Genomic DNA, 13,984 nt, shown 5'->3' on the forward strand with positions numbered 1-13,984 from the left:
ACACAAAATTTAACTCCAGCCTAATGTTCTCTCTGCATCTTCTTTCTTCAAATTTCCTACATTTTCTCTCTTTTCTTCTTGCTGTTACATTGTTATAGATCACTCACTATAAAATGTTCCAGAATCTTCTGCTTACTCCTTTCTTGCATTTGCTTGCCCAGAAATTGTCATTATTATTATTATTATTATTATTATTATTATTATTATTAATAATAATAATAATAATAATAATAATAATAATAATATTTCTATTAGATTTGTATGCCGCCCCTCTCCGTAGACTCGCAATAGCATAGTTCTGTGATGGTGAACCTATGGCATAGGTGCCTCAGTTGACATGCGGCGCCATATTGGAGGGTACACGAGACTTTGCCCTGTGTCAGCTCCAGTGTGCATGTGTGTGCTGGCCAACTGATTTTGGCCTTGGGAAAGGCTGTTTTACCCTCCAGATGCTTCCCTGAAGCCGCAGAGGCAAAAAAATTCCTTAACAGGCAAACCAGAAGTTCGGAAAAACACACTTCCGGTTTGCTGTTATGCTGTTCTTGCACTCTGGAGAGTTCAGGGAAGCTTCCTGAAGCCCTGGAGTGTAAAGAAATAGCACATTGGGTAAACCGGAAATGCATTTTCTGAATTTCCTGTTTGCCCGTTGTGCTGTTTTTTGCATTCCAGACCTCTCTGGATCCTCCGGAGTGTAAAAAATAGCACAACGACAAACTGGAAGTGCTTTTTTCCAGAATTCTGGTTTGCCCAGTTTGGGCATTTTTTCATCTACCAGGCCTGTGCACCTGCGAAGGGGGCAGCGTGTGGGTGTGTGTGTGAATGCATGGGGGGAGGGAAGGGGTGTGGGTATGTCCACACATGCTACCACACTCACATACCCCTTTTTGGCACGTGATCCAAAAAGGTTTCGCCATGACTGGTGTAGATCATGCAGTTATAACCACAGGCTTGTCTACCTACTCAGTCTCCTTTTAACTAATCAAGGACATGAAGCAGTCCCTTATAGCTGCTTCTTCAACATTTTATATTCCTTCATTAAGGGTGACCTGCAGATCTAAATCAGTCCATTATTGATTGATTGATTGATTGATTGATTGATTGATTGATTGATTATGCAACAGCCTTCCTTCTCCTGCACGGTCTCATTACTTCTACTTATCTATGCTTGGCTGCATAGCTAGAGATATAACAAGCAGGAAGAGGGAGATTGTGATCCCGCTGTATAGAGCGCTAGTGAGACCACATTTGGAATACTGGGTTCAGTTCTGGAGACCTCACCTACAAAAACGTATCGATAAAATTGAATTGGTCCAAAGAGGGGCTACAAAAATGGTGGAAGGTTTTAAGCATAAAACTTATCAAGAAAGACTTCATGACCTCAATCTATGTTGTCTGGGAAAGGGGGAGATATGATTGAAACATTTAAATATGTTAAAGGGTTAAATAAGGTTCAAGAGAGAAGTGTTTTTAATAGGAAAGTGAACACAAGAACAAGGGGGCACAATCTGAAAGATCAGAATTACCATTAGAAAATATTATTTTATTGAAAGAGTAGTAGATGCTTGGAACAAATTTCCAGCAGACGTGGTTGGTAAATCCACAGTAACTGAATTTAAACATGCCTGGGATAGACATATATCCATTCTAAGATAAAATACAGGAAATAGTATAAGAGCAGACTAGATGGACCATGAGGTATTTTTCTGCCATCAATCTTCTATGTTTCTATGTTTCTATCATTAAGTTTTTCTCTGGTTCAGTCAAAAACATGAACAACATTCACATACTCTTGAGCTAAATACATAGCATCCAAACGAGTCCCTTGGAAAGAAGCTACTGGATTGAAAATTAGATTACTACTGCCCAAATAAACCTTCCATGTAAAATTTGATTAAAGAGCTCTTACCCGTTTCCTCAGGTTGCAGGTTAGAGTGAGGTTCCTTGAGAAAGAGTTTGCAAAAGCTGTATAAAAGTCCAGAACTTTCAGCAAAGCTTCCCGTTTGATAATGTGCAAATCGCAATAGGTTAGGGCCCGTACGTTGGCACACGCGTGAGCCAGAGTGGTCTCTTTCCAGAAGATGTCCCCAAAAACATCCCCTTTACCTGGTAAAGGAATGAAAAGGACAATTAAAAACCAAAGCTTATAGAAAGTAAATAAACAAATAAAATCAACATTGTCCTTTCTAAAAAGTAGCAATTCAACCTGCAGCAAAAAAAAAAAAGAGTGTCTGTTATCTAGGATCACTATAGATCAGAGGTCTTCAAACTTGGCAACTTTAAGACTTGTGGAGTACAACTCCCAGAATTCTGGGAGTTGAAGTCCACAGGTTTTAAAGTTGCCAAGTTTGGGGAACCTGTTACTAATATTAAATATAAACTTAACATAAGGGGGTAAGCAAATAATGAACTTATGGACAAATCTTAATAAACCAAGATGTATGATTGAACACTGATAACCCAATGTCAGATGAAAGACAGGATTAAACTCAGGCTTGGTGTTTTTTTTCCCTCCTCACAAAGCATGAAATAAATAAATATAAGTTAATATATTGTTATTTAACACGTGATTAGATTTTCTTTTCTTCTTTAGTATTTGTTGCCTTTATTTTATTTTTTTCTTTGTTTTGTTTATGTTTTTTTTATTTATGTTTCTCCTTGATTATATTTGTGTATTGTATGAGGTTTCTTTATTATTGTATGTTATATGGTTTTTTAATGAAGAAATTTAATAAAAATTTATTTTTAAAAAAAGTTTGGGGAACCTGCTATAGATAATCAAGAAGTGAAATTTATGGAAAAAGAGAGGCATAATTTAGTTAGCTTTGTTCCTCTAATTGGTACCTTAACCACTACACCAAATTGACCCTCAGTGAAACAGCAATAATTAGTGGCATTTCACTGGCTTTCTGGGTTTGACCACTAGGGGTAATCAATGTAACAATAGAGATTTTGCATACTTCTTTGCAAAATACTTACTTTGCATATGCTATTAGCTAGATTGATATTCTCAAAGATTTCATAGCATCCTTCCTCTCCCAGTTCAGCTTTCCTTTCTCTACCATCTCTGGCCTCTGTGGTTCATATACCTTTCTTCTATTCCTATATTTCTTCTTCTATTCTTTCATTGATATGTTCTATTGCTATACCTTCTTTTCTATTATTTCTTAGATATATTTTACTATGAGTATCTCCTCTATAACCTTCATCATGTATTTTACTATGTGTATATAGATATATACCCACTAAAACCCTCATTGTGTATTGGACAAAATAAATAAGTAAATAAGTAAATAAGTAAATAAGTAAATAAGTAAATAAGTAAATAAGTAAATAAGTAAGTAAGTAAGTAAGTAAGTAAATAAGTAAATAAGTAAATAAGTAAATAAGTAAATAAGTAAATAAGTAAATAAGTAAATAAGTAAATAAGTAAATAAGTAAATAAGTAAATAAGTAAATAAGTAAATAAGTAAATAAGTAAATAAGTAAATAAGTAAATAAGTAAATAAGTAAATAAGTAAATAAGTAAATAAACAAACAAATAAACAAATAAACAAATAAATAAACAAACAAATAAACAAATTTAAAAAAATATCTGTACCTGGCTCATTTATGTTCCAATAGCACACACACAGCTTTGATAAACTTAAGTCAATCAGACTTTCTTATTATTATATTATTTCTTAAATAATGCTTAGCTTTGGGGTTTTTTCCATGCACATGAGCATCCACTTCTAGAATATTTTCTTTAAAATGCAATCATTAATTCAGTGTTTCTCAACCTTGCCAGTTCTAAATGTAAGGACATCAATTCCCGGACTGGTTAAAAAATTCTGGCAGCTGAAATCCATGTTTTTTTTTAAGTTGCCGAGCTTGAAAAGTATTGTTCTAAGTGTTTCTCTCTGAGTATGCATGTTTTCTGCTGCATTAAACTATCTCCTATCCAACAATGTTCCTTCCCCAAGATTACAACTGAGAAGCTTTGCTTCATTTCTTCCTGAAAGCTGTGTGTGCCACTCTGTGCTGCTACCCCATTGGAGATATTTCAGGGAGAATTTTTTCTTCTCTTAGCTTCCAGAGGGTCACTTGGGAAGTACCAGATGGATGGCAATCTTGCACTCTCAGTAGCAGGGTGGAAAGCAGCCTCAAAAAGCAAACTTTGAGGTTTCTGAATTAGGAAATGAAACAGCTTACTTTTCTCTTTACTGTAAGAAGAAATATATCCTGTGAATTAATACCACATTTAAATTATTTCTTTTTAATTTTCCAGATGTTTTGAACTACAACTGACCACTATACTTCCCAATTAACAACTATTTTCTTAAACTTTTTTTTCCTAAAATCAACTTTATTTTTTTTGTCCCCCCGATAAATATTTTATGAAACCCCCCCCCCCAACATACACATTTAAGAGTGTTGTCTGGATCAATCCTATATGTTTTTCCATATACCTAGTCCATTTTATATCATCCCTCTATTTTCAATTTCAACCATAATATTCTCTTTACATATTTTAATGTAACTTGTTTTCTTAATTAAAAACATTACTAATCGCTTGAATTTTTAATCTCTTACAATAACATCAATTAACTATCATATTTATTCATTATCCATACACTTCTCAAATTTTTCTCCCACTATATTTAAACTTTGTCCCTAACCTAATATAATTTAATTTAAATTGTCTTTAAAATTAAACCAGATTACCCTTTCACATTCCATCTGCTGCTCCATTTTATGCAATCAATATACATCCTTATCTCCAAATCTTATATAAAAACCCTTTCACTTAATTAACTATCCATCATTAATAATATATTACATTTCCCATCTCATTTTTTTGCTAATCTGATTTGCCATAAAATGTACATTATTGTATAGTTTAATTGGTGCTTATCTTTTTTAACATAAACAATATACATCATCATATTTAAATCTAATATGGAAACCATTTAATTTAATTAACTATCCATAATTAATATTAATGCTATTTCCTTAAATCTACTAATATGGACTTTATTTTCCTTCCTCCTTTCCACTAATCTTTAATTCTCTCACAAATTCCACTTCTTATTAATTTTCTTCTTTTATCCCATTCCCTTAACTTCTATTTCTTTTCTTTCTTTTTATGTATTATATTTTTTTTCTGAGTCTTTTTTCTTTCTTTTGAATGTAATATTTGAGTGCTTCTCTCCCCAATTTTCCCTGGTTTCTTCCCACTATTTTCCTCTTTACCCTTTGATTGATTTTAGCTCAATCCCAATAAAAACATCAAATTGGTCCCTTCTTCTTCAGTATTGTTTTCTTGTTGCTCAATTGTATTTTCTTTTACTATTTTCTCTCCTGTTTCTTGCTCTGTATATTCCAACAAAATTTCTGACTCTTCTCCTCTTTCATTTCTCACTTTTCATCACCCTTGAAAGTTTCACAAATAATGCTAATGAAGATGAACTTATAACCATCCTTAAAGTTGCAGCCATCACAATGTTCTTGCAGCCATATTATCACCATTTGTGATCTTCACAGTCAGCTTCTGACAGGCAAAGTCAATGGAAAGCTGGTAGGAAATTACAGGACAGTCACAGGACATCTAGCTTAAAACGTCATGGTCATTTGCTTGGGCTACAAAAATGGTGGAAGGTCTTAAGCATAAAACTTATCAGGAAAGACTTAATGAACTCAATCTGTATCATCTGGAGGACAGAAGGGAAAGAGGGGACACAATCAAAACATTTAAATATGTTAAAGGGTTAAATAAGGTTCAGGAGGGAAGTGTTTTTAATAGGAAAGTGAACACAAGAACAAGGGGACACAATCTGAAGTTATTTGGGGGAAAGATCAAAAGCAACATGAGAAAATATTATTTTACTGAAAGAGTAGTAGATGCTTGGAACAAACCTCCAGTACACGTGGTTGGTAAATCCACAGTAACTGAATTTAAACCTGCCTGGGATAAACATATATCCATCCTAAGATAAAATACAGGAAATAGTATAAAGGCAGACTAGATGAACCATGAGGTCTTTTTCTGCCATCAATCTTCTATGTTTCTATGTAATTCTAGTCTTTGCTCAATCTTAAGATGCGTGGATTTCAGTTTCCAGAATTCAATTCCCATGCTGGCTAGAGAATTCTGTCATCTCAAAACTGCCAAGTTTGGGAAACGCTGTATGACAACACTCAACTCAATTCTTAGTATTCTGAGTATGGGTCAGTGCAAAGCTTGGCATCTCATACCTTGCTTCCAAACTTTGCCTGATATAAACAGCCATCTCTAAAATGAATGAATGAGTGCCAGACTACACTATAGCTACTATCTCAAATGCTTGGGAAGATGCCAAGACAATGAATATCACTTTCTCTATTGTCTGCCTATCTCATTCCACCAGCCTGCTTCTGTTTTATCTACTAAATGAAATAGAGTATGGTAGCAAGGGACGATCACAGTGTACTCTTACGCAACTGAATCCTGCCCAGTAGTCACGTTAAAACAAATTAAAACAAAGTATTATAATACACTTGATATAATTAATGTATTTAATAATTTCCCCTTCTGTTACAGTTCAGCAGCAACTTTATAGAGGCTCTTGAAGCTGCACATAAGTCTTCAACAGAAGAGGGTCACATCCCAAGGGCCAGAAAATAATGCTAGAGGCACAGATACTACTTTGGTTTAGTCCCCAAAAAGCTGGACAAGAAAAAAATTAAAAGGAAGGATTGAAGTATACTTGGGATATTAACTTTCAATAGACCAGGGGTGTGGAGCTCAATTTCATTGAGGGCTGCATCAGGGTTTTGTTGGACCTTGGAGGGCTGGGGTAGGTATGACCATGGTGGATGTGACCAGCTTGACTTCACTCCTGTCAGGTGTGCCTGTGCCAGCAAAAATATGTTCCCAAGCTCTGTTTTTGGCTGCCACGGCCTCCTGCAACCCCCTGCCAGTGAAAATGCAGTCCTGAGCTCCATTTTCACTGGCAGAGGGTTGCAGGACACTGTGGCAGCCAAAAATGTAGCTTGGGAACCTATTTTTGCTGGTAGAAGCACCATTGGCAGGTACTTCGCTGTTTCTAGAGCAGCCCCATGGAACCAATCTAAGTACCCCATGAGCTGGATCCAGCCCCAGGCCTTGAGGATGACACCCCTGCAATAGACCAAGGGCAATTTAATAAGACACGAGGAATGTACTATCAGCATCTTAAAATACTGTTTACCAGGATGAGGGGGTGGAGGGTGGGAGGACATGGGCCACACTGATTTGCCCTGCAGAGACTCATCTCTTTGACTTTCCACAGTGGCACTTCGGATCAGCCTCTATCGGGTGCTACATTTTGATAATGGTGACTTCTGCCATTCCACTTCAACCACAGAAAGTGAGTGTCACTTCTTTTCATGGTTTCTCTTTTCTGCCAAGCTTCAACCAACTGCACAACACTGTGTGTAGAAAGGATTCCTCCAAGGAAAATGGAGCTATTGATTCTTATGAAAATTTGAAAATCAGCCGACGAGAAGGCATTGGCTAATTGTTTCCCATATTATTGTGACTATATAGCAATAGCATTTAGATTTATATACTTCTACATAGTGCTTGTACATATGTGTGTGTGTGTGTGTGTGTGTGTGTGTGTAATGGCAAAAGGAAACATTAAACTCCTCCCATATTTGGGTATGCCAGGATGATTCAACAGAAAAACCACTTTCCTGGTACAAAGCTGAAAGGATGAAATCCTGTGGCCTAGAGGTTAATTCTCAGAGGCTACAGGTTCAAATCTCAGTGAGGGTACGGCAAGCTGCTGAGAGAAAACAACCTCAAAATAGATCTACACTAGTCTCCCTTAATTTTCAATTCAGCAAAAATATGTTACATACATACATACATACATACATACATACATACATACATACATACATACATACATACACATACTGCTCAAAAAAATAAAGGAAACACTCAAATAACATATCCTAGATGTGGATGAATGAAATATTCTCATTGAATACTTTGTTCTGTACAAAGTTGAATGTGCACAACAGCATGTGAAATTGATTGTCAATCAGTGTTGCTTCCTAAGTGGACAGTTCAATTTCACAGAAGTTTGATTTACTTGGAGTTATAGTGTATTGTTTAAATGTTCCCTTTATTTTTTTTGAGCAGTGATGCTCCTTCAATATACCAGGGTGATTCGACACAATATTGTGTGTGTGTGTGTGTATGTGTGTGTAACATATTTATATATCTAATGCATAACATATATAAATGTATCCATTCAGTCACTGAGAGTTGAAGGAGACTTGTTTGATTTAACTTTTTAAGCATTTTTGTCTACATTTTCATGCACAACAAGCAGCAAATAAAAAAGATGACATGTAGAATAAATTATATAGATTATAGTGAGTATAGTGGGATTCTATGGGTTGATAAAAATGAAGGTGTTTTTTTCTCCTCCTGGTGTTGAAAAGATTGTAAAACCTTAATGAGAGGGAAAGTGTTCAAAAACGAAGGTACCACTGCTGAGAAAGCTCATTTATTAAGGTCAAGTAATATAGTACTCAATTTAGAAAGCAACTGTGAGAAACACCTTAGGAGAAAAATATGAAGCACAGACAGATTCATTTGTTGCTATTATAAACTTAAAGTTTTAGAAACTGCTCTCAGGAGCTCAAGACACATCCTGTTTAAATATAAGGTTCCTTTTAAAATATATATAAATATATGACAACTCTATTGTTAAAACACTTCCCCAGTGATACCCCAGCATTAATATATTTTAGATTCTTCTACTAAGTGCAGTACAAAACATGCTTTGACAAACAGACTTTTAAAAGGTCACAGGAAAAAAAGGAGAGACAAGCCGAGATCAGTAATCCAGGAAGTCATCAGCTGGAGCTGTGCACACTTCTTCATTTTCGCCAGTGGAACTGCATTCCACCCCGTCCTGCCTGCTGCCAATCTCTGAACTTTTGCAAAAACTCAACTGCTAAGAAAATATTAGTAGTAAATAATTAGTGTTTAGATCTGTTTGTATGTGCATATTTCATCTTGGGCTCCCTGCTTAGACAGAACATTGTTTTTGCTGGAAGGAGACTTTTGCAGATGAAAATGGAGCTCAGGAAGGCTCCATTTTCACTGTCAGAGACACTGTGGGCTGGTTCTTCACTGTTTCCAAAGTGGCCCCACGGGCCAGATCTAAACACCTTGGCCTTGAGTTTGACATCCCTGGCATAGATGTTCAAGCAGAATGGTGCAGAAATGTGGCAGCCTACAAGACTGAATGTTTGCTGTTGATATTTGGTCATATCTCTAAAATTGTGCTTAATGCCCAAAATATGAAAGAAAGAAGGTAAAAGTCAAATGTGGGGCTATTACAGGCTACTTGACTCACTAAATCAGGGCTGTCAAACACCTAGCCTATGGGCTGGATATGCCATGTGCTGGCCATGCCCATGCTTGGTTTAGCAAAGGGGGAAAACAGTCCCCCTTTACATCACATGACACCACCATAACAACATGAGTTTGACACCCCTGCACTAGATCCTACTGATCAAGCAATGTCTTCCAAGTATCTTCTATCAAAGTTCATCAAAGAACAGGATAGCTGTCCTTGCCTCTGGCAAGGTCAAGCAGTGGAAACAGGATGACTTCATGATGTCAACTTCCATCTTCCATCTTACTACCATTGTTTAGAAGAGTAACAGGGCAGAGGGAATAGATTCTCAATCATAGCACATAATGTAAATATGATGCAATCTCTTTGAATATGCCTGAACTTTTTATTTGGATCAGTCATAGGCGTGGGTTCTGACTTGTCCTGCTGCCAGTTCACTTTTTCAAACACCTGCACACATGCAAAGTGCTAAAAACCCAGCGTTTGTGCATTCACAGAAGTGAAAAACGAAAGAGAGTTGGTTCAGGGACGTGTCCAGCCAGCCATTGCTAATGGTTTGGTGAGCAGGGAGAAATTCCTGCTACTGGTTCTATAGAACTGATCCAAAGTGGGCAGGAACCCACCTCTGGGTCAGGCAGCTACCTCTTGTAATATAATTTATAGGAGGACTCTAAATGGATATTTCAGAATGGATTTAATAACTTTACTAAGAAGAACATGATGTATTGGGAATAACATAATTCCGCTAATGATTTTTAGATAACACCAGGGCAGAAGGTAAATGTTTGTCCTGCTGAGTTTGCTGTTAATAGCATGCTTTAAATTTTATTTCATTTATTTATTTATGGTAGTTAAATCTATTTATTCAGGAAGGAACTGTTCTTCCTGTTCATAACCACAGCAGAACAAAACTTGTTAAAATTAAAAAAATTAAAATGTCCTTGTTTTCAGTGTACTGTTTCTAGATGTGCTTGCTTGATAATTAAATATTATTCAAAACCAAAAATATCCAATTGCTAAAATAATGGTGTGCTGTGACATGTTCATTTTCATTCACTGAAACACACTATTTTTCTACTTGCCTGCATATCCTAGATTCCTTTGTAAGCATAGAAATGAATAATAATTGTTTTATTTATTTATTACATTTCTACTCCATCTCACCGAGGTGATTCCGGATGGTTTGCAACAGCATAATAAAACCATATAAATACATGAAAATTAATTAATCATTAATGTGATTTGTTGAAAGAATTAATTGAATAAGCATAATATGAAATTAGCCTGGAAACAGCTTGGTTGTCTGGTCATTTATGATATATAAGAAATCAATAGTGTTGATCTAAGCCAGGGGTGTTAAACTCACATCGTCATGGCTGCATCACATGACCTATCATGACCTTTTTCCCTTTGCTAAACCACGCATGGGCGTGGCCAGCACATGACGCATTCAGCTCATAGGCCGCAAGTTTGACACCCCTGATCTAAAGTAGTATTGCCAAGATGGTGCCTGGGGCCTACTCTTCATATAGAATATTACTGACCTATTGTGCCAACAATAGGGAACAGTGCTCCTCTCCATTTCTTAGCCAAAAGAGTCAGCAAAATAAATATTATTATTATTATTATTATTATTATTATTATTATTATTATTATTATGTCAGTACAACACAACAAATGAGGTCACTATGCTGGATTTCGTATTTCGTCACCAGTCGGGCGCTTCCCAAGCACATAGGACTGCGTGATGTAGCGGCGAATTATGTGTGCCGATCCCAGTAAAGCAGCCTTTTGCAATTGACAGATGGAGATTTTGTCAATTCCAATGGTTTTCAAATGTCCGCTGAGATCCTTTGGTACTGCTCCCAGCGTGCCAAGTACCACTGGGACCACTTTCACTGGCTTATGCCAGAGTTGTTGTTGTTGTTGTTGTTGTTGTTATTATTATTATTATTATTATTATTATTATTATTATTTATTAGATTTGTATGCCGCCCCTCTCCGAAGACTCAGGGTGGCTCACAACAGTAATAAAAACAATATAGTAGTGGAACAAATATAATATTAAAAAACATATAAAACCCTATCATTATTTTTTTAAAAAAACAAACAGCACATTCATACCAAACATAAAACAAAGTATAAAAAAGCCTGAGGGAAAGGTGTCTCAACTCCCCCATGCCTGGCGGTATAAGTGAGTCTTGAGTAGTTTACGAAAGACAGGGAGGGTGGGGACAGTTCTAATCTCCAGGGGGGAGTTGGTTCCAGAGGGATATATATTGATGCACATGCAATGATGTTATTTTCCCACCAAAATTTACTTATTCATCTACTCATATTTGCATGCTATCAAACTACAAGATTGGTAGGAGTTGGGGCAAGTCAGAGGAACTCACCTTGTTGTGTGGTGCTCAGGTCTTGAACCCAAGCTGCAGCAAGCTCAGTTGCCTTTAACCACTGAGTCACCACACTCCCTTGCAACTAGCAGCGATAGGATACCATAATGTCTACTACACCACAGCAAATACAATATAGAATTCAGGGCAAGTTGAAAACATACACAACTGTGTCCTTTAACAAAAGGGCTCATCAAGGAGTCAAGAAGCAACCTTCCAACATCTGTAAATCCCATCGCTTGACTACAAGGCTTGTGCTGACTTCACTGTTTCAGTAAATGGATAAATGTTTTCTCTGCTGCTCATTTCTGGATGTTAATGTTGAAAAAAGCTGGGAGTTGAGGATCCTGTCAAAGTTCATAGTTAAGGACATAAAACTCAGCCAATCCTCAGTCCTTTTTCACTTTGGGATTATTTTTTTTATTGCTTTTTATATATTTTCTTTCATGAAGGAAGTTTTGAGTGCAAGTTTAAGGATTTTGTTTTCAGAATTAACAGCAAAAGAGTGATTAGAATGTTGATTTTAGCTAAAGGTCTAGATGTATTTAATACCACTTTAAATATAAAAAATCCTTTCCGTGAGTAAGCACACATATCTTTGCATTTGGAAGAAAAGCAATATAAAATGGAGCTTTGAAGTCTGGACACTTAAGGGAGGGAGCAGAGAGAAATGAAGTTTATAATTAAGGGCGAAGATTTTAACTGAGCTGACTGGGAACCATGCAAGGGAAATTATAAATGCAGTTCCTGGGAATTTTGAATGCAATTTGCAAAGTAAGAACTTGCTGTTGAATTGAGATACATTGAAACACTGTACTTCCTGACTACAGTAAAACAAAAACTGCAGGATAGAAAAATAACAGAGATTAGCAGTAAACATTTCCATGTGGAAATGCACTGTTAATGAAGTGAATAAATAATTTAATATATAAATTAATGCTAGAGCAACCTTGTCCTTTAGACAGACTGGGATTATAAATCCCAGAATTTTCATAATGCACCAGATTGGAGAAAGCTAGGTTAGACAAATAAACAAGCTTTTTACTGACTGTCCTACCAAGTCAAATAAGATCGGCTTGGAGGTCTCATAAATGTCTAGCATATACAGAAGCTACACAACCTTTTGATTTCAGCAAGGCTCTGACATCTTTAAGCAAAGCAAGATCAAAAGAATTAGACTGACATCTAGAGCCATGTCACCCTCACATATGACAGCAAAACTTTTCTGAAGCAGGAGGATTCTTCAAAACTGTCTGGTAGCACAGTATGCTCTTTTTAGAAAAGAAACATCCAAATAAGCAGTTCAAAGCTCTTTTCAACATAGCAGATTTCAAATATCTTTGACTATACAGTGAAAATAAAAATCTACAGACATTTTGCATTAAAAATATCTGCCATAAAGGCAGTTGAGATGCAAGTGAGCTACATGAAACCAATCCCTCCACAGTCATCCCATCAACCTCTTTCCTGGTTCTGCTGTCCACATTTTGCACTAAGTTTCCAAGGATGGCTCTGGCATTTTATGCACAAAAAATAGTGTGTTACTTATGTGACATTGGCATACACTGTTATGACATGATCTGGACCCAGCACAGCAGGCAGAGATATTTAGTGCAGAACATTATTCCCCCCCAACGCTTCCAAGAACTGTTCAATTCTTTGTATTATATAACCAAAATTCCATTTTTTCATTATCATTGAATCCATTCCTCCTTGCTTTGTCTGCTTTTAAAATGGTATCATATGCTGCTCCTGAAACAAATAACGGAATTGAAGAAAGCAAATGCACAGAGTGGGCCCATTCATAGCTACTCAGCTCCATTTTAACATATTGTAGAGCTTTCTGAGACTGCCCCACTAATAGTCTTCGTTTTCCACTGCAAACTTTTATGGAATTAAAACTAAGTTTTAAAGGGTGAATTAAGCTTCTGTAGATAGGGAAGTCTGCTTTAATTTTGGGTGCTGCTTTGGAAAGGTGCTTCAACTGAAATATCATCAAAAGTATTATCTGTGCACCTCTCTTTTGACATGCATCTTTTGCAACAGAAAAATCACAGGGCATTTAAACAAAGCATCACAATAAAAACTTTTGTGCAACAGAGCATGAACTGTTTTTATTCTCAAAAGCTAATGTCCAAATACCACCAAACCAACCCTATACCAGTTAATATCCCCAAACTATGTTTAATGTTTTTGATCCCTTTGCAT

The 13,984-nt window shown here is 36.3% G+C and overlaps 1 protein-coding gene across 3 annotated transcripts in view; it reads right to left on the reverse strand.

Annotated features, from left to right (window-relative positions):
- KCNH5 (potassium voltage-gated channel subfamily H member 5) overlaps nucleotides 1–13,984 on the reverse strand; it is a 256,818-nt gene that overhangs the window by 34,691 nt on the left and 208,143 nt on the right. For all 3 annotated transcript variants that reach the window (XM_070733245.1, XM_070733255.1, XM_070733236.1), the window contains exon 10: nucleotides 1,907–2,103. In XM_070733245.1, coding sequence (XP_070589346.1) covers nucleotides 1,907–2,103 — 197 coding nt within the window. The remainder of the gene's footprint in view (nucleotides 1–1,906; nucleotides 2,104–13,984) is intronic.

Source organism: Erythrolamprus reginae, chromosome 1, assembly GCF_031021105.1.
Source record: "Erythrolamprus reginae isolate rEryReg1 chromosome 1, rEryReg1.hap1, whole genome shotgun sequence".
NCBI classification, from domain to species: domain Eukaryota; kingdom Metazoa; phylum Chordata; class Lepidosauria; order Squamata; family Dipsadidae; genus Erythrolamprus; species Erythrolamprus reginae.